At 36.2% G+C, this 20,904-nt stretch overlaps 2 protein-coding genes across 2 annotated transcripts; both read left to right on the top strand.

Annotated features, from left to right (window-relative positions):
• The first annotated feature begins 5,965 nt into the window (after nt 1-5,965).
• On the top strand, nt 5,966-6,850 carry LOC124457930. The gene is made up of 2 exons (XM_047008073.1): nt 5,966-6,535; nt 6,662-6,850. The coding sequence occupies exons 1-2, from the start codon at nt 6,205-6,207 to the stop codon at nt 6,805-6,807; spliced, it is 477 nt and encodes a 158-aa protein (XP_046864029.1). The 5' UTR covers nt 5,966-6,204; the 3' UTR covers nt 6,808-6,850.
• A 10,370-nt stretch (nt 6,851-17,220) lies between these two features.
• LOC124456912 lies at nt 17,221-17,979 on the top strand. Its single transcript, XM_047007221.1, has 2 exons — nt 17,221-17,386; nt 17,488-17,979. The coding sequence occupies exons 1-2, from the start codon at nt 17,231-17,233 to the stop codon at nt 17,977-17,979; spliced, it is 648 nt and encodes a 215-aa protein (XP_046863177.1). The 5' UTR covers nt 17,221-17,230.
• Nucleotides 17,980-20,904: the final 2,925 nt, after the last annotated feature.

The following is a 20,904-nucleotide window of genomic DNA, read 5'->3' as shown; positions in this document are numbered from 1 at the left end:
TTTAACTACACTTTTTGCAGTTAAAAAGTAGTTAAATTTAACCACGCGGTTAAGTCGGTTGTATAAAAAAGTAGTTAGCGCTAAATGCAGTTAAAAGGTAGTTAAAGTTAACTATGCTATGGAGCATAGTTAACTTTTCAAAAAACAGTTAAATATGGCGGCTTAGCTTCTCAAAGACAATTATGGGCGAGATGTTGTTGATCAACAAGGTTTTACCTTGAGTTTTTAATCACATATGTATCTTCCATGGCAAAGGCTTTTAGAATAAGAGCTTTATGGACAATGTACTACATTCGTCAGTGCTGTAAACATCCCAAGTTTTGCTGACGAAAAACAGCCAACAATTTATCCACGTAACAAATCCTTTTTTACACAAGAGCAATTGCATTTTGTATTGTCTTTTTTGCGTCCGGTAGCTCTTTGCAACTCATAAGCGAGACTCTCAATTGAGATAGAGCCACTTCTTTAAGATTAGTGCACATAACTCGCTGACATTGTCTTATAAATACGTACAATTCATTCAATGACAAGAAAAACAAAGAATGTTATTCGAGCAATGAATCCTATAGCCTTGGATGTATCAAATGTTCAAATTATGGTTTTCCCTATGCATTTTGCTTGATTGAATATCATATGCATCATATAAACTCTTTGCTCTATGGAAAATAAGCTAGATTATGTTAAAACAAATAGGTACTACAGTATAAATGTTGTTCTAAGTATACCAATGATAATACATATAGATACATGACCTTTACAACAGTTTTTATTCATGACTACTCTTTTGTGTATCAGCTGCATGAGATACAATGATGTTAGTTTCTTAAATACATAAAACATTTCATCAGCATGCATGGTGAAGGTCCATGTTGCTAGATATATTTACATTATCCATTGCATATTGTTTATTATACAAGAAGAAAATAACATGACAGTCAATTAGTGGGTTTTATTGATATTTCATCAAGTATTTCCTATGTAAAAATTTTTATTTGTACATTTTTAAATATGTACATACAATCTTGCCTGCCAATAAAGATCTAGCTACTGTTTGATGACTTAAAAAGTCGAAAAAAATGAATAAAACTCCCAAGCTTTAGACAAAGATAGGCTAATAAATCACAAAGGCATAAATAAAAGTTTCATAGCTAAGGCTCATTAACAAATATACCCAGCAGTTTTTATAACTCAGTTTTTGCAAGGCAAAATTAAGAACAAAAAAGGGTTTTGTGTATAGCTGTGAATATAAAATGTCACAAGCAGAGAAGACAGTTGCTGGATTACATGGCTACTAACTATGATGACTCAAAGAAATGTTTTCTAATAATAAAAAAGTTCATCACTGTCATCTTTTACAAATATGTGTGACTTATGTCTGTACAAACACATTTCTTTCAAGCATTTTACTCAGCTGTTATAAAGAGAAACGAAACGACCTTTTCCTTTGTTACTCTCAATCTCTCAGTTTTAAATTCTGTAAAAGCAAGGCCATTTTAATATTTATATCCTTGCACATAGAACACAATATGAATCAATTTGAGAAGACTTCATTGTTTTGTTTGCCCAAGTCCATTATATACAATTGGTACATGAAATAAAGCAGTCCTTGCCGAGACTCATATCATTCATCAACATCGTACTGTATTACACAGAAGATACGATTTCTTGAGAAAAGTATAAAATATATGCTACAATTTAATCCGGTTACCATGTCACCGTGAATAGTTTGTTAAATTTTATTTTCGCATCATCAACATCCGTAAAAACGGCAATAGTTTGCCATATTTTAGGATTTTTACATAAGCCAAGAGATTTTTCTTGATTTTGAAGTCATTTTATATTTCACTTGCCCGCCATTACAAAGCATAAATTGATTAAACTTTATGTCATTTAACGTAAACAACACTCCACGCAATTTCCACGCAAGTTAACTACGCAGTTACTTAACTATCCGACAAACTACGTTTTGTGCAACGCAGTTAAGTCGAGCAGTTAAGTTACTATAGTTAAGGAGTTAACTACGGTAGTTAGCGCTAACTATAATTAAAGTTAACTACGTTTTTATACAACCGGCCCCTGGATTACCAATTTACAAAGTTATAAAATCGACATATGGGATATAGTCCAGCTGTTAATGACAAAATTCTTCACTTTGATGATACAAGTGTGAAACTTTCTCACATTCTTACTATGCCTAGTAACACAAAATTTTGATATAGGGCCAGCCCATATTTTACATTTATAGCAAGTTCTGCGAATGTCGTGTTTGATGATGTCATCGGTAGTAAAAAAAAATAAAGTTCAGAGAAATCTGCAATTTCCCTGTATATTCTTATACAACAGCTAAAGACGATGAAAAACTATATTACAATTTTTGCTTTTGAGCAATACATTCTGAAATATTCTACATTAAATGTGTTTTTAAAGTGCTGACTCAGCACTTTTGTTTAGTGCTATTGCTCTTTCTAAAATACATTGGAAAAGCGCCTAACGAAGAACAGTAATATTAAAATAATTTTAATGCCCTCATGTTATTGACAATCACCCCCACAATTACACAAACGAGTACAAACTAAATGTGCTTTGACGCATTTACAACGACTAGAACATGAACTTTTGCATCCGCAACGAATAAGTTCATAACAGGCATCTTTAACTTGAGGGAGATTTGTCCACTTTGGTAACCAAGAATTTTCATCACGGTACCAGCCCCAACCTGACGGAGTTGGTATAACCTGCTCTTTCAAACAGCACTGCCCCCAGAAAAATCCACCTTGCAACAATGCACGCTTAGTGTGCTGGAGCAACGCTTCTTGGGTTGGTGGAATGTTATCCAGTGTTCTGGACTTTTTGGCAAACAGCTCTTGTCTAGCCTCATTGACTCTGGTGAGATTACTTGTACGATCTTATAAGAGGACCACATATCGCTCAATCACCTGCAAAACATTATATGAATCATAATAGAGACCTTATTTGATAGATAATACATGCCTTTGGCGGTTTCTGAATTACCTGCAAGGACGAACAATCAATCCTTTCTGGCAACAAATTTAGCTCTTGCAACGCTAATGTTAGCTCTGGAAATACATTCCATACATCCCATGCAGTTTTCTTTCCTCGACCTCCAAAAAAGGAAACAGTATCACTCCCCGTAAAAGCGTGAAACAACGGTAGAACAGATGCCTTGTCAGGTCCGATAGTCGATGCAATTGTATGCGCGGGAATATAACGCGAGTGCTTTCCTGTGCCATAAAGAATCCATAATTCTTCTGCTTTGATGTTTTTCACAATTGAAATGGCCAGTGTCAATACGTCAGTATCATTTGTTCTTACAACAATCCTCTGGTGGCCGCAGTCACTTGCATCTAACACGTGCACCATCAATCGTGTGTCAGCCTCTTCATGATTACATGGTTCCAACATTGATACTTCCGTTCTTTTAGGGAAGCACAAGACCTTTTCTTCAAATGTACTGTAAATTTCTCTTCCTTCTTGAATCTGCTGGGAAATAACTTTCTGCGCTAAGAAATTGAATAGATCCATTTTGTTGGCATCTACGCGCAGGAAGCCCTTCCAGTCAGTAGGGATACGTGCTGTCGATGAAACCTTGCGGCGTTGACCAAAGCCTCTCTTGTCCCGTGCCTTTTTTTTCAGCGAATCCTCTTTGTATACATCCCACACTAAATCATTTCTTTTACCTGATTGAAATTGCTTTAACACATAAGGAATGAAAGCAAACTGAGCGTACTCTTCGAACGTTTCCCAAGTTCCAGGTGAAATCATTTGAACAACAACAGCCCCGTCTAAAATAATAACATCGGGAGTTGGTGACTGAACTTTGGTAATGGGCTCGATACACTTTGTCAAGTCTGCTTTATTACCAGTAGGCAAACTTCCTGCTTGTGAGAGAGATGGTGGCCATGTTTGGTTCTCATATTTAAAGAAATCATCGAGATCACCACTTCGATTTTGACTGGCTATATGCAATCTTGAAAATAAAGCACAGTCTAGTTTCAGAGTTTGTATATTTACTTTATCTTTTGACGAAACTCTTTTTCTTCCTGTTTTAAACGTTGGCAGATTATTTTTTTCAACGTTTCAGTAATACTCTTGCTTCTCTCAACAAATCTTTCTTTAACAAATGCTTGATATTGTTCTTCTCCAAGGGTTACAACATTCTTCACCGTGTCAACAACGGAACTGTTCATCACGTCATTTGTGTGGATGGCAAATAGGTCTTCGCTCTCTACAAAAGGATTCCCCATCGCTTGAAAATTGGAGACGACATTTGAGACATCTTTATAAAATTCTCTTTGAATGGATGGAGTTTGCTCATGGTGTAGCTGACTGTCTACATGTGTACTCATCTCGAATTCCCTAATTATTCGTGCAATTTCTGGACCTGCAATCATCCATCTCCTTAAAGCTGAAAGGTTTTCGGTTAGTCCCACAGCACCACCTTCTCCCTTTACCACTGCATTAACTTGCTCGTGAGCATGATCTAATGCTATAGCTGAAAACTGTTTCTTCGTTTTATGCACCACAAACGAGCCCTTGGAGAACTGGTTAAAGACGTCAGGGTGTTTGAATGGAAGCTCCGACATATCACGGATTTGGACAGAAACCCATCTTGCATAATTAACATTGTCCAAAGGAAACATCCAAGGGACAAGTTGCTTAATTGACTGGAAGTATAAGGAGAAATTAGCTTCTCTAAATGATCGCACTAGTTGTAAACAGAGTAATTCTAGTTCCAAAAGTCTGGTCCAATACAGAAACTGAGGATGATCCTTTGACATATCTTCTTTCCAAATAGGTTTTTTCAATTAGGTTATTCTGAATGCTAACTCAAGTAAGGTAATAAATCTTAAAGAAACTTAATTGAATGTTCTTCATTGTTTCGATACAATTTACCATTGCACTATGGTGAAAGCCGGGAGGGCACATTGTTATACACTTTATATATATACATATATAATATATATAAAAGTTCTGACTCAGCACTTTTCAGAATATTCCATGCACAATATTTGGGAAAGTATTGCCCAAGAGAAAAAGTTGTAATATAGTTTTTCTATCGTCTTTAGCTGTTGTATAAGAATATACATGGAAATTGCAGATTTCTCTGAACTTTATTTTTTTACTACCGATGACGTCATCAAACACGACATTCGCAGAACTCGTTTTAAATGTAAAATTTGGGCTGGCCCTATATCAAAATTTTGTGTTACTAGGCATAGTAAGAATGTGAGAAAGTTTCATACTTGTATCATCAAAGTGAAGGGTTAGGTGTTTTTTTTTGTCTTTAACAGCTGGACTAATAGATATTCTCAGAAGAACAAGAAAATGGGAATTATTCACACATAAAGAGTCATCAACATTGGAGCAGCTTCACTTCCTACACAAATGCAAACAACAACGAATTCTACCAAACAGCATCAACTACCCGCCACCATTAAAAACAACTCACGCTCAACAATTGTACAATCAAATGGCCGCCGTATGTTAAACATCCTCATATCAGATGCCCGCAACCGCTTACGAATCTACAGACATAAACTAGAAGAACATCGAGAGACCATAACAAGATACACTACACAATCAGAAGCCAAATCCATTTATGAAGCCATCAAAAAAGCAACATCCGCATATACAACAAAACAACAACTCCAATTTCATCGAAAATTACAAGAATCCAGATCTTACAAACAGCTCCATCCCAACACAAACGAATTTGTCACAAACATCTCGAAGAAACCACTAACCAAACAGCAAACTAAAATTTCAAACAAAGGATTAAATTACAACTTTAAAAATGCGAACAAACTTGACTACGGTGCCGACCTGGAATCCGCTTTAAAGTACATCAACTTAACAGACCAAACGAAATAAGGCATTCGTCACAAAATCACAAATAACCTCTGTCACAAACCACCTGTCACCCTAAACTACGAGCATTTAAAAACCTACAAAACAACGACCAAATAATCATATTAGGAGCTGACAAAGGACGCATAACAGTTATCATAGACAGATCAGAATACATATAATATATTAATCCTAAAGCCTGTGACACACGACGTGGTCTCCGAGACTTTTGTTTCCGAGACATGGTCTCCGATACAAAACTTTCAGAAACTTAACATGACAAACAAACTAAATGTTTCTGAAACTTTGCGGAGTCATTTTGTTTGTTTTTGAAATATGGCGGGAGACTACCTGACAGCTGCTACTTGTGCTGCCATTGTTTTATACATAGCAATTAAACAACGACGCAGAAGACAGAAAAAAAGAACTGTTTGGATAAGAGAATGGATGAAAAAAAGACAGCAGTATGGGGCATGCCAGCATTTAGTGAAAGAATTGCGCTTGTCATATTCGAATGGATACAAAAAATTTCTACGAATGGATCCGGAATCGTTTGGTGTCCTAGAAAGCTTGATTACGCCATTAATAACAAAAAAAGATACAAACATGAGACGTTCTATTCCAGCAGGTGAACGTTTGGCAGTAACCCTACGTTTCTTAGCAACAGGTTTGGAATTGCTAACTTATGTATCAGTATCGATGAAAAGTGAGCGTGGGGACATGTGTGGACTTTAGGCTAAACATGTAATGACGTTGTTTGAATAGAAGCAAGACATTCATTGTGTTTCTCTAGGTGAATCGTACAGCAGCTTACAATTCTTGTACAGGATAGCTAGACAAACTATGGGGCAAATAATCCCAGAAACATGTGATGCTTTATCAGAAGTCCTCAAGGATTACATTAAGGTAATTGTTTCCTCCAAAAAATACATATATTAACATTATCCTCGCTAATTTAATTGGCAATGCAAATACTTGTTGGTTGCAGTAAAGCAGTATTCTAATTGTTTTACATGTAGGTTCCAACAACTGAAGAGGATTGGAGGAAAGTAGAACAAGCCTTTTCAGAGAGATGGAACTTCCCTAACTGCGTGGGTGCTTTGGATGGGAAGCACATATTATTGAAGGCACCCAACAATAGTGGTTCCTTTTATTTTAACTATAAAAACAACTTTAGTATTGTACTTCTAGCATTGGTTGATGCTGACTACAAATTTCTGTATATTGACATTGGTAAAAATGGTAGAGTATCTGATGTAGGCCGTATTCTGTGCCCCGAAAATGTGCTTAGAAAACGATTTTCGTATGTAAAAATATATGACTAAATAAAAATCACACAGAAATACTTAATAAAACTTACTTATTAAGATTCGAGATGTTTACACCTTTGAAACTTGCAATCTACGCTGTAATAGCACTTTTTAGGTGACAAACTTGCTCTTTGATTTTTCCTGCCGCCATCTTGTTTTTAGCTGTATTTTTTATGAAAACCGCTGGCAAATCGCTGGCTCACGCATAAAACATGGCGGCCCCGCCCGGCTGCATTATTCATTTTAAGGCTGCAAAAGGTCCCTTATCTACTTTTACAGAAACATCCTTAGCTAAATTTTTACATTGCCATGATATATGGCGCTTGTACGACGGTGAGCATAAGGAGATTGCTGATAGAAACGAAGATTTAGTAAATAGAATAAGGTCACTCGATAATCCATTGCTTGAGAACTTCCAGTATCATAGAAATTGCTATGCCAAGTTTACAAATGTAGGGTTAATAAGGAGAGCTGAAAACGTGTTACAATAAGAGAGAAATTCCAAGTGTTGGTGAAACACAAAATGATGAACAAACAGTACAAGGCTCCTAAAAATTATTAAGATCTTCATCTCACTTGACAAATGATCCTCTCAAACACGCTAGAAATGAAGCTGTTTTGCCTCCTGTGTGCATTATATGTAACAAGGAAAAGTCTTTCATTGTTCAAAAGGTAAAGTAATAGAAATAATTTTTAATTCAATATTTTTTTCATTGTCTTAATTGGTTACACAGGTAGCCCATTTTCACTTGCAAAATGTAATAATAATAACAATATAACAATAATATATGCACTTTTATAGCGCTTTACCTATTAGCCCAAAGCGCTTGTTATGCTAACCCATGTAAAGAAATAATTATAGAACAGAATAAAAAACTTAATTACAATTTAAAAAGAGCAGTAAAAAACGGAAACTAAATATTGTAAGTTTGTTTGAAAAGAAATAATGTAATGGCATATCAGTAAACTTTGGACATCTTTTCTTCACTAGGGAAAGCGTGTTGTTGACAAGCTTGTTTCATCAGAAACGATTGACGGAGGACGCTTACGTGAAGAAGCTACAAGAAAAGAGGATGAGCGCATTCTGGTGCATATCTTAGACAAGGACTGCGTTGCTCTTGAAGTTAAATACCATAGCAAATGCTACAAGTCCTACACATCTTTCCTTTATAATGGTCAAAGTGCGTTGATTAATGTTGGATGCAAACTTTTGTATAGTGAGTCGTTCGAGGAATTCTGCAAGTACATTAAAAAGGTTATTATTGTTGATCATGGGATATGTTATATGAAAATGCTTACGATGAAGTTTGTGGACACAGTTAAGAACATTGAAAATAAAGATGCCTCAGGATATAGAAGTACTAGTCTCAAGGAACGTTTAAAAGAAAGATTTCCACAGCTTGTGTTCCATACACCAAAAGTCCGTAATAGAAGTGAGATAGTATATGCAGAGGATTTGTGTAAAGGTAGTGTAGTGGAGATGTGTATAGACGGTGACGACCCTGAAAGTGCCGAGCAAGAGGAAATAAGTGATGCTGAGCTGGAAACTCAACATTATGGAATGGATCCTTCAGCAAACTCCCCTTTACATGGTCTCTATTTCGCCGCTTTAGAGCTGAGAAGGGTTATTCATGACTATCCCACTAAGTGGTACAACGATTGGCCTCCATTATCGAGCGATATAACCGGCGACAGTGTTAAAAAAGTTGTTTCTCCAGTGCTCTTTAATTTCATGGCATGGGTACTTGGCTTCTCAGAAGAACCTGAACATACGAACTATGTTGATATTGGCGAGAACTTGAGGATCAAACTTTTCTCTTTGTGTCAGGATATGGTGTACAGTAGTTCAAAAGGAAAGGTAAAAACCCCAAAATCAGTCGCTTTGGCAACGGCTGTCAGACAAATGTCAGGATGCTCCATGTTAATAAGGATTTTAAGAGGTCTAGGTCACTGTGTGTCCCTATCTTCGACAATGAGCTACGATACTGCCCTAGCACAGACTGTTATGGAAACGTCAGCATTAATACCTAGTGAATTTCTTGAAGAGGTAGCTACTAACCTTGGATGGGACAATATCGATTTTGGTGAAGAGATTAAGAATCAAACCCATGTAACAAACGGGATAATTGCACAAAAGATCAAAGAATCCACTGAGCCACCTCTTGTCCAACCAAAACCAAAAATAAAGAAGTCGCAGAGATCTATAGAGATGCCAGACTCAGAAATTGCCCCTTTTTCTATTTGCGTCAAAAAGACTCCCGACTTCAACAAGGCAAGAACTTCTGTAACTACCTTCAACTCACGTGGCGAGCTTGCAAAGAAGCTTGATTTAGCGTACGTTTTGGTGCGAATGGTCAAATCAAATCAAGATGATTGCCTTCCCTCATGGACAGGATTCAATACTTTTCTTTACCGTGACGAAATGCCAGATGTTTCAAGAGTCGGATATTTACCAGTCATCGATGGTTCTCCAACAGAATACTCGACTATAAACGAAATACTGAACAAAAGCACCGAAATTGCAGACAAGCTAAAACTGAGGTACATTGTCGTTTGCTAAAATTCTATCTTTAAGTTTCTCTGAATTTTTTTTTTTTTTTCAGATATGTGACATTAGTATTCGACGAAGCTGTTTACGCTAAAGTGCAACACGTTCGATGGAAAAATGATGACTACTACAATCGTTTTGTCGTGCGCCTAGGAGAATTTCATGCAATTATGTCATATCTTGGTGCGGTTTCAAAACTTTTCGAAGACGGAGGTCTAAAGGTATGATCATGCCGTGGTAATCATAGTACTAGTTTTCCATTCCCTGTCTAGCCATAAAAGAACCCAAAAAAGTATTATTGGGTAATTCATAATGCCATTATATATGCAAGTGAATGTAATCGGAGTCCCTTTTTCATTTACAGGACTTATTTATAGAATCAGGTTTGATAAGTGAGGGATCCATTAAGGGTGTACTCAGTGGGAAGCACTACAATCGTTCCATGTCATGCCACAAAGTATTGTACGAGGCTCTTCAGCAGATGAGATTTGATGTGTTCTTGGATAGCTTGGGTGAAGAATGAGAGAAAAAGACCTATGATGTCATAATATCCGCAAGAGAAGCTTATTTGAATGGAACTTGACAAGATTTCGTCGAGTCTCAAGAATTCAAAGACCTAGTAAAGACAAATGATGATTTCGTTGCTGAATCGTCGGCAAAATCGAAAACGTTTGCATACTGGAGTATGTATATTAAGATGATAGGTAATTTCATTCAAATCGTTTGAATAAATAAAATTTCTATTGAATTTTCTAAAACGGAGATCGTTGCGTACCAATTTTAATTTACAGAAGTTTGCTTTGGACTCTCAAAAATACTGAATATACGATGGTAAATTAGACTTATCTTTTCAGGAATTATTCTTATGTTTGTACGAGCCACAAGAACTGTTGACTGGAATCTCCATTTGCTGGCATTCAGAGCGATGTTGTCCTGGTATTTTGCCTGTGATAAAGTCAACTACTCAAGATATGGAGCTGCATATTGGCTTGAAATGGTATCCGTCAAGGAAACGCATCCAGGTTTGTTGTATTTGTATTGAGCACGGAATATTTCTTAATTAATCTGCCTTTGTTTATGCTCTGCCTTTATTCACAGGAATCCTTGACGACTTGTCATCCAACTTTTCAGTGCAGCGGCAGCAAAACTATGCGTTTTCAGCAGTACCCTGCGACCAAACTATAGAGCAGACAGCCAATCGCGATTCTAAAACGAAAGGTGGTTTGATTGACTTTTCAATGAATCGGTCAACAGTGCACAGGTGGCTTCTATCCCAATCGCAGAGAGCTGCTATTACTAGTAAATGTAAAGACATGGCTGGAATAAACGACAAAACCAGGTTTGTTAGATTAACCCAATTATCTCCCATAATGTCCCAGAGTTAGAAAGCGATCATGAAGAGGCAGATACCCGTCTTCTGCATTCCAAGCACTCAGCTCAAACCTATGACAGAATCATCATTAAAACGCCTGATACAGATGTCCTTGTTATATCTATTGCCATGCAAAAGCTTATTGGAAAAGATGTATACTTACTAACAGGAACAGGTTCTAACACTCGCACCATAGACGTTGGAGCTGTATCTGATGAGTTAGGAGACGCTCTCTGCAAATGTTTACCTGGATTCCATGCATTCACAGGCAATAATTCATGACACTGCTCATTATTATTAAATACATAACATATTTAACAAGTATAACATGTTCATTTGTAGGCTGTGATTCCACAAGCCTTTGCTGGAAAAGGCAAAGTAAAGCCTTGGAAATTGCTTTTAGAAAATCCTGAGTTTTAGAGCCTTTCTCGTTGCTTGGCCAATCGTTTGAGATTTCGAAGAAGTTTCCACTCCTTTGAATAGATTTGTCTGCCTGCTTTATGGCGACAAAAGGAACTTAAGGCCAATGATTCAATGTAAGGCCTTGTTGCGAATTCTATTCACACATCTGCACTTTTGTATCTTTTTGGATTTGTAGGTACGCCTTGTTTGTGTCTGGGAAATGTTCTGACGATTGCCTCCCCCCTAACACAGACAGTCTGATGCTGCACATCGAGAGATCAAACTATCAAGCATATATTTGGAACAAATGCCTTCTGCCGAAAATGAGACTCCAGCCCCCGTGTGGAAACGGATGGCTCATTGAAGACGACCAATTGAAAGTTTTATGGACGACTCGGCCGTCAGCACCTGACACCCTAATTGAGGTCGTCACCTGCCATTGTAAAACTGGGTGCAAAACCCTTAGATGCTCATGTTTGAAGTCTGGCTTTAAATGTACCAACTTGTGTGGCTGCGCGGACTGCTGTAATTTTGTTGCAGGAGATGACGATTTGTCAGAAGATGAGAATGATGATGATCATTGTGATGATAAAGACGATGAGTATGATAGTGAGGAAGATTAATTAATAGATTTACAGATTTATAGATTATCGCTTGAGGAATATGTGCGCATCACATCAAATTTGTCGATTCAGGTCGCACGTTTAGTATAATTAGTCATATAATAATATAATGTTATGTATTATTTGCTCATATAATTAGACCATTTAAAAGGTCATATAAATCTGCATTGTATTTGAACGAAAATAGCTAGTAAGAAAAGGTCTTACTAGGACGCTTACAAGTAACGAGTAATCTTCTCTATAATATTATATAAGTATTTAATGATGTAAGCATCGGGTTGAGGTCATCCACTCAGAACAACTGAGCCTTTCTCTTTTGTTTATAATGTTCAAATTTTTAGATAGATACCGCTTTCCCGCAGTTTTGCACTGCTAAAATACATAAGAAATAATTGAAATCATAAATGTCACTATACTCACTTTGATCAAATACTGTAGTTTACTAAATATATATTTTCTCACTTTTCTGTTTTAAATTAATAAACAATATATATATAAAATACTTCATTGATCTTGGCTGAACTTGTATGTAAGTATGTATTTCATTGGTGTATTTTTTCTTTCAATTAGGTCAAAGTAAATTTGCTTGATGTTTGTTATTTCCACCAAGAGTCCCACAAATCCTGTCTTTTGGCGAGTGTTGTACAGCAGATTACCAGATACATCTTGCTGATTTATTATGTAGTTATAAGCTTCTGCTAAAAATGCCTCCCAAGTTTCTTTGTTGCTTTTTCGAAGAGCAGCCTTATAACCTTTGGCACACGGGTTTCAAAAGTTAAGAATGTCAAACATATGATCTATGCTGCGAATAAAGTCGACAGTGGCTTCTGATCCTTGAAATTGTGGAAGTTTAAGAGTGTTTGTGCAATATTCTATTGCATCAGAAACACGGGAACTTAGTGTTTGGCCAGCCAAATTTACTTTCATTTTCTGCTGTCACCATTCTATATGTGCTTCCTTCAACTTGTTTCCAAGTCTCAAGCCTTCGTTATCTTGGAGCTTTTGTAACTCCCAAGATATTTTTTGACCATCGCTTGATCATGTGGCAAATACGAAGGAACACATAAACAATCCCGTTTTTATCTGAAGGATGGATGAAATATGGATGTAGTTGAGGTGGTGTCATACTTGCTCCAAGAGCTTGTAACATAGCGAAATGGCAGGATGGCCCATCACATACAAAAGAAATCACATCCACACAGATATCGTGAAGTTTCTTGATGCACAGCTCAACAAAATTTGCACGCTCTTCACCGCTCAGTCCATCGTTAAAGAAGTAGATAACTGGAACTTTCCACGTTTTTTTCAAGCAAACAACCATAAAAACTAGAGCGTCCTTTGCAACGGGAGAAGAATCATCATCTTCAACGTCGTTTCCAAGATCAACAAAGCCACGAAATTTTTGCCATCCCATAATACATGTTTTTTAATAGCAATTTCATCGATCATTAAGGAACGCTCTAACTTCTCTTCATTTCTTAGTTTCAAGGCAAGTGCTTAAAATGATGGCTGTTGAAATCCTGCTTCAGCAGGGACCTTCGTATACCATTTACAAATTTGTATTGCATGAGGTAAAGCTAAATTGAATGTTTTGCGCACAACATCGTAAGCTTTTGACAAATAAAACTCAAGAGTTAGTGCAAATGACTTAAGTTCTGGTGAGTACTTGGCGCGTCTTTGACATCATTTTTTTGTATAGCTCTGTTGGAACACCAGCTATATTTCTTTCCAGCATTTCTTCGCAAGACGAGGAAATCAGATTCTGTTCTTTGAGCTGTTTTATAACTGACGTCAGTGGGGTAACTTTTTTGTTAAGGCATCTTGCTTTTTGTTGGGTCGACTTAAGTTTCTTTTTAAGTTTTGAAACCTTTTGCAAATGAATATTCTTCATTTCCTCTATTTCATGGTCTTCAAGCATTGTCTTCTTCTCAGGAGGATCGTCATCGTCACTCGACAGTCGTAATTAGCAATCGCTTTCTCGTCATGGTGGTCTAACGGATTTAAGTGTTTTCTGAATACGTTGGTGAAATTTTTGATCTTGCAGACAGTCGAACTGATCTTAATTGGTTTTATCATGTTGATGTACGATGCATGCATATCGTGCAGCAGGCAGAACTAGTTTTAGCTACAGTGTGCAACTCAGTGTGAACAATTACATGTATATAGTTATGCAACTTTTAAACAATCATTTTTTTCCAATCTTTGTTTCTAAAAACTATTATCCTAAATATTTCTTTAATTGTTATTCACCTTTTTCATATGTTGTAGAAAGAGTTTAAAACGAGTTGGAACAGCATCTTTTTGCAACTTAACAACTTTTCCAGATCTGTCAAAACAGCTTTCCAGAAAGTGATCTGAACACAGCCTGCTTGTCGAGCTTGGTGTCCAACGTTCTCTGTGTATATTTTTAATCCATACCATTCTTTGAATATAGAATTGAATATAGACATTGATCAGGCATTAAGAATGAACAAATTGCTTTTGGAGTCAGAAAAGAATGAAATAACTGTATGTCAAAGTTTGTTAGAAAATAAACTTTTAGACTGCTATGCTGAAGAAATTGTTGCAATGATAAACGCTGAAATAAATACAAACTGCAATGGTTGCATGATTGATCATCCCTCTCATCGTCAGCATGATTGTTTGATGATAGAGCATGACGAGAGGATGTCGTTAAATTTGGAGGCCTTGAAAAATGTGGCCGAAGAGATTGTGATCAAAGATTTTATAAAAAGCATTGAAGATGTCAATCCAACCGTTGATGGTCTTGAGATACTAAAATACACTTGTAACGATTGGCGTAAAATATTTGTTTTGGATAAATAGAACAAACTTGAAACACGAGTCAATAAGCTTTTGTAAATATATATTTATTGCAATCTGATATTGAAAATTAAACTATCACACATTGTTCTAAAGGAAATATAAAAACATGTATGAATTTACTTCTTACATGTTAGCACTTCTGTATACATATACGTAAGCTATGTAATATTACATAGAAAAAAATTTTTACGACAACGAGCGAATTAAAAACTGATTCGATAACTGTCTTTGATAAGACGATCCGTCTCTTAATCTGTAATACTATAAGAACAAAAAAGTTAAATGACTTTAATTGCAATGAATTAATTTTACTTTAAAAAAATATCTTTATACGTATATACCCATAAATGAGACATTCAAACTGAATGTCTGTCTTACTGAACATCTTCGCGATCGCATCATGTGATACATGGCCACATGATGGTTTTACCAGATAATCATATCTTCGATCACATTTTTACTTAAGCCTTGGTCAAACGAGCGCAACATTTGCATCCAACATCCCCCAACTTTGTTGTGATATAATGTTGGATGAAGTTTGACGCGAGTCAAATTTTCATCCAACATTTTATGCTAATTTTTGGATGTTGTAATCGTTTGACCACGTGTGACAACATTTGTTGGCTTTAGGCATGCGTATTTGTTAGTTTAAATTCAAGATGGCTGACGAAACAAATCACGATGTGTTGACAAATGAACAGTTTGAACTGCCTTTGACTGACAATGGCAGCCAAACAGGCCACGTACATGCACGCGATATTATTATTAGACAAAGTCCAAAAAAGGCAGTTGCTAGAAAGAAAAAAAAATCCAGAAAATGGACCACAAATGAAGTTGTATCGTTAGTAGATTTGTTCGAAGAACGTGTCTGTTTGTGGGACATCTTTCAAAAAGAATATCATAACAGAGAAGCTAAAGAAAGTGCTTATAACGAGATAGAAGAAATTTTAGGTATATCTGCCAAAGAAATAAAGGCCAAAATTCTTTCCATTAGGGCCCAACTTGAAATTGGAAAGACTAACAACAAAAAATCAGGACAAAATTTGAGTTAAAATTATGCATCCACCTGGGTGCTTTGGAACATCTTCAGTTTCTGCGACCGGTAATGAATGCTGGGAAAAGTAGAGATAACCTGCCATTCACATTGTCACAGTCAAAGGACTTAAACTCATCCACCATCTTAGTCAATGACTCTCTTAATGAAAGAGTTGATTGAGAGTCGATCATATCATCGTTTTCCACTTCTTCCACCACTTCTAAAACAGCAAGGATGCGGTCCCAAACGGAAGAAAGAAAAAAGGAGCTCCTTGAAACTTGTATTGAAGTTTTAAAAGAACCCACTCACACTGCAAATGACACAAACCATTGTTCCTTTGCAATGTATGTAGCAGATAAGTTAAAAATAATGGATGCAAGAACTAGAACAGTTGCAGAGAAACGCATCCATGATATTCTCTTTGAAATGGAAATGAAAGGTATTGGACCTTGTCATCAACAACAAGGATTTAATGTTCCAGTTCAAGCAAATGTTAGACAATATTTCACTCCTGAAAGGCATGATGGACATTCTGTTCCACACTTATCAGATGCTATTCATTTTAATAGCTAATTGCTCTTTTGCTGTTTATAAACTGAAGGTGGACATTTTTTAGTTTTATTAATATTTAATTTATTAGTTTTTATTAAGTTACATGGAATGAATGCTAAATCAATTATATTTATTTTGTTGTTCTAATGATACTGTTTAATAAAATTCAGATCATAGTTTAATAATATAGATGTCTACTCTGCATGAGATAACAATGCAGTAATTTTGTTATATCTGTATGTAGATTAAACTAGCATCTGCTCCATTGCCAATCTATGGCACCATCTGTGCAAAAGTATTGCATGAATGATTGTCTGACTTCTTTTGCATTGTTTGTAGAATTGTGACCTGATGAAGGCACACTTAAGGGTGCAAATGAAGTTGAGTTATGTCGCCACTGACCAGGAACAATATTTCCATTTAAATCTTCAGTGTCATGTAGTCCAACATGACAGTAAATATTTTTTGATGAGCTCTTGCGTAAATAGTTATGAAGGATGAGTGCTGTGTTTGTTATTGATTGGACTATTTCTGGGGACAATTGAAGAGGTGTTCTTAAGAATCGCCATCTATTTGCTAGAATTGCAAACAGGTTTTCAACGATACGTCGTGCCTGGCAATGCCTGTAATTATATACTCTTTTTTCAACAGAAAGATTTTGCTGGGGATATGGCTTCATCATGAAAGTTTTTAATGCAAAAGCATCGTCTCCTACAAATACATATGGGAGGAATTCTGTACCACTGGAAAGTTGTTCTGGTGGCAAATCTATCCCACCGATATTCCTCAGTCTGTCTTGGTTGGTTTGATCATATAAAGCATAGGGACACAGAAACTAATTTTTGGGAGGTAGTTATAATCACTATTAAAAAAATTTGATACAATATGGGACAGGCTGACTGCTTGAGTAGATTATTATGTTACATCTGTTGTTGTTGTTGTGATTGTAGGAGAACACTGAAGAACCTATAACCACATCAGAATCCCTTCCACTAGGAGAAAATTTTGTTACAATAAATATGCAGGAGTTTGACCTAACCGCATGGTCTCCCTCAACAAGTAGAAGTGATTCAAATGTCAGTGAAAATTCGTGTACAACACCTACATTACCTACTACACCTACCACACCAGTAAGTAATGACCCTTTTGCCCCTTCCACAATTGCTTTGAGTAGAGCTGTGGTAAACCCGACAAAGGGCTGTAGAAAGAGATCTGCACATTTAGAGACAGCAGTTTTTGAAAGACTTGATTCTTTGAAAAAGATTAGAGAAGAAAGAGAAACAAAACATATGAAAATTGATGAAGAAAGTCGCTTTTCAGATACTGTGGCTGACACTCTCCGAAAGCTTCCAGGCAAGTTGAAGTCTGAAGCTAAATTTTCCATTCATAAAATATTGTTTGAAATGGAACAAAAACTTTATGAAAACAATGTAGACCAATAACTTTCTATATTTTATAAGTAACAATCTATTATTTCATACAATTAAATATTCATTTAGTTAAGAAAACCTTGTTGTATTACATGATCTTGCCATGGTAGCTTTCCAAGAGGAGACATAAAAAATGATTTAAAGTCATTTCTTGTTGCTGTAGCAGCTCTAGAAGCACGAGCACTTGAAAGTCTTAATATTCTCAAAAATGTTTTGTTAACCCACAACTTGTCTCCACTCTCCAGGGAGGACTTCGTGAGATGCAGTGGTTGAATCACTGAAATTGGGAGAGGAATATCTAGTGCTAGGTATATTAGCAGCATCAGTAAATAACAAGAAATTGTGAAGTGCAACACATGCCTTCACAATTTGAACAGCTTTCTCAGGGTAAAATTCCATTGGTTTTCCAAGACTTCTCCATCTAGCAGTCATGATACCAAAGGCATTTTCAATTACCCTTCTAGCTCTGGAATGGCGGTAGTTATAAATTTTCTTCGAATTGTCAAGGTCATTACGTTAAGAGTAAATAGAACAAAAAGGGCATTAAAATCAACTGTTTTAGCAAATTTACTGAGGCTTGGGAAACTCTACCAACAAGCATACAAGAAATTATTTTGATTGCAATTCTTGTGGGGAATGAAAAAAACATTTTGAATGAGTCTTACAGAGACATAAATTGAATAAATTTATTTCATTTCTGAAGTCACAAACAGTTAATATAAATATTCAAAAATATATGAAATAACAAGCTTAGCGCGAGCGCATCTGTCTCGCGCAACTCGAAAGTACGCGCGTCGCTTGTCGCGCGCAGCATAAATCGGCCTTAATACATTCACCCGAAGGAAGAGAAAAAGACATACGGTTTTTACTGAAAGTATAAAACGACGCATGTTGCGAGGCCATCCTTCTTTAATTGCATGTTTGGATTTTTTCAGAGTTTTTATGATGTAAGCATCTCCACAAAGGCTCTCTGTTTCGTAAAAGCGATGCAGTTAATGAATGATGAGACCCCCTCTGGAAAGATATCAAACAATGTACCAAAAAGGGATTACTGATTTGAACAAGCATGAGTCTCACACTTGAATGTGATTCTATTCAATTCTTTACTCGTAGCATGAATGAGACCTATTCTTCTTTAAAGAAAATCATTCATTTGTAAATGATTATTCATGTGAAGGCCAACACTTTAAAAAAAGGGACGAAATGTTCTTGTTGCACTTCAGCTTGAACAGGGCTTCATAAACGATTTAAATCTCTGTTAAGAGAGCAAATAATCGGAACATCATGGTTTCGATTGAGAAATATCCATGTTTCTGTGGTGCAGGCCTGGAGAGAATCATATCTAAGAAGGATAAACGTGCATATGTTAAATGCAGAGGTGAAGGATGCACATTGTTCTCTCACGGTACCATATTATAATGGATGCCTACGAAACGAAAGTCGTGAAAGAATTCAATCCTAACAAGTTCCCCCTGTGTGAATGCGGTTATCCAGGTAGTCTCATGGACTCCAAATCGAGCAATAATCCTGAAAGGCCATATTTTCGATGCCAATCTATCCCGACGAAGAAAAATGTAGCTTTTTCCATTTGGGGGACGTAACTATGAATAGCAAGATCATAAGGAAAAAGAACCTAAAACAGTCGTCGTTAAGAAACAGAAAAAAAGGACCAACCCTTTCCAGGACGATGAATAAACACGAAACGTTAAGCAATAATAATAATAACAATGCATGCACGAACGGATGATCACTGTATCTAACTATAAAAAATTCACGCAATAAATTTTTGTAATGTATCGCTGTGAGTGTTTTTTCATTACACACAATACCTTCCTGAAGACCTGAAGATGTTATATGTTTGTAATTATTCAATTACTCTGTAGGATTTCAATGAACATATACAATAAAATGAAGCATGATTTCACAAATTGCTATTACTGCATGAAAAACATCGCCAGATGATCATGGGGGAAAAAGAGTATCTAGAGCATTTACGTGTTCGAGCCATCAGAAAAAATGTAAAGGCAAAACGTTTGCTGAAAAAAGTTCAGAAAGAAATCTCTAAAGATAAAACGGATATTTCGAAAGTGTTAAAATGGGTAAAAAAATCAAAGAAGTTGTTGCAGCAAAGTGGAAGAAAGAAACAACATAAAAATCAAACTAAAAATCATGAAAAATCTATTAACTTTGTGCTTGAAAAAGTTTCGAAACAGTATGTTTGTAAATTTGGTGCCAAGTCGTGTATATTCCGTGCTAACTTAGACGATCTATCCATTCACGATAAGCAAATAAAAGTCAAAGACATCATGAAGAAAGAACACCATTGGAAGATTGTCTTCGTGTAATGATTAGATCGAATGCTTTGAAAACACCAAACAGCACTAAGCTTCTTCCTGCCGCTGAAATTAACTCTAACAAAATTTTGGGTGAAATTACAAAAACTTTGCAGAGTAATGAGGATATTCCTTTGGACAACTCGTTTATCATCGACCGTATTGGTGTAAAAGCGCCTGTTGGGAGTGGTAAGGCCTTCAAAGTCTTAGATTATTTTCAAGACAGTTCTTTAAAAAAATCGATTGTAACTATCGGAAATAATGATAACCTACAGTGTTGCCACTCACTATTTTACAAATTCCCAAGATTTTGAGCAAAAAGTCCCAAGATCCTTACAAATATCCCAAGATCCCCCACAGTCGTTTCTGGCGGACCCCTTTGTCATGGGTACACGATTAGCCGCACCAATGAACGCATAATGTAAGGACTGGAATGAATTGATTTTTGTTTTAATTTTAATTTCATAAAAATTGATAGTTTATGTATATAAGTGTTGAAATGATCAAATATAGTTCGTGAAACGCAACAGTACATAAAAAAGTCAAACATGGTGATGGTAACATCGTTGAAACAGCCAAATCAACAACATGCTAAGTGCTAACC

Source organism: Xenia sp. Carnegie-2017, unplaced genomic scaffold (genome assembly GCF_021976095.1).
Source record: "Xenia sp. Carnegie-2017 unplaced genomic scaffold, XeniaSp_v1 HiC_scaffold_6, whole genome shotgun sequence".
Lineage (NCBI taxonomy): Eukaryota > Metazoa > Cnidaria > Anthozoa > Malacalcyonacea > Xeniidae > Xenia > Xenia sp. Carnegie-2017.
Note: the sequence above shows the minus strand (reverse complement) of the source record. Positions and strands in the feature narration are given on the sequence as shown.

Coding starts and splice junctions, on each gene's coding strand:
- LOC124457930 (XM_047008073.1), top strand. CDS start 6,205: ATGGCGGGAGACTACCTGACAGCTGCTACTTGTGCTGCCATTGTTTTA. Junction 6,536..6,661: donor CCTACGTTTCTTAGCAACAG/GTTTGGAATTGC, acceptor GTGTTTCTCTAG/GTGAATCGTACAGCAGCTTA.
- LOC124456912 (XM_047007221.1), top strand. CDS start 17,231: ATGCAAAAGCATCGTCTCCTACAAATACATATGGGAGGAATTCTGTAC. Junction 17,387..17,487: donor CAGAAACTAATTTTTGGGAG/GTAGTTATAATC, acceptor TTGTGATTGTAG/GAGAACACTGAAGAACCTAT.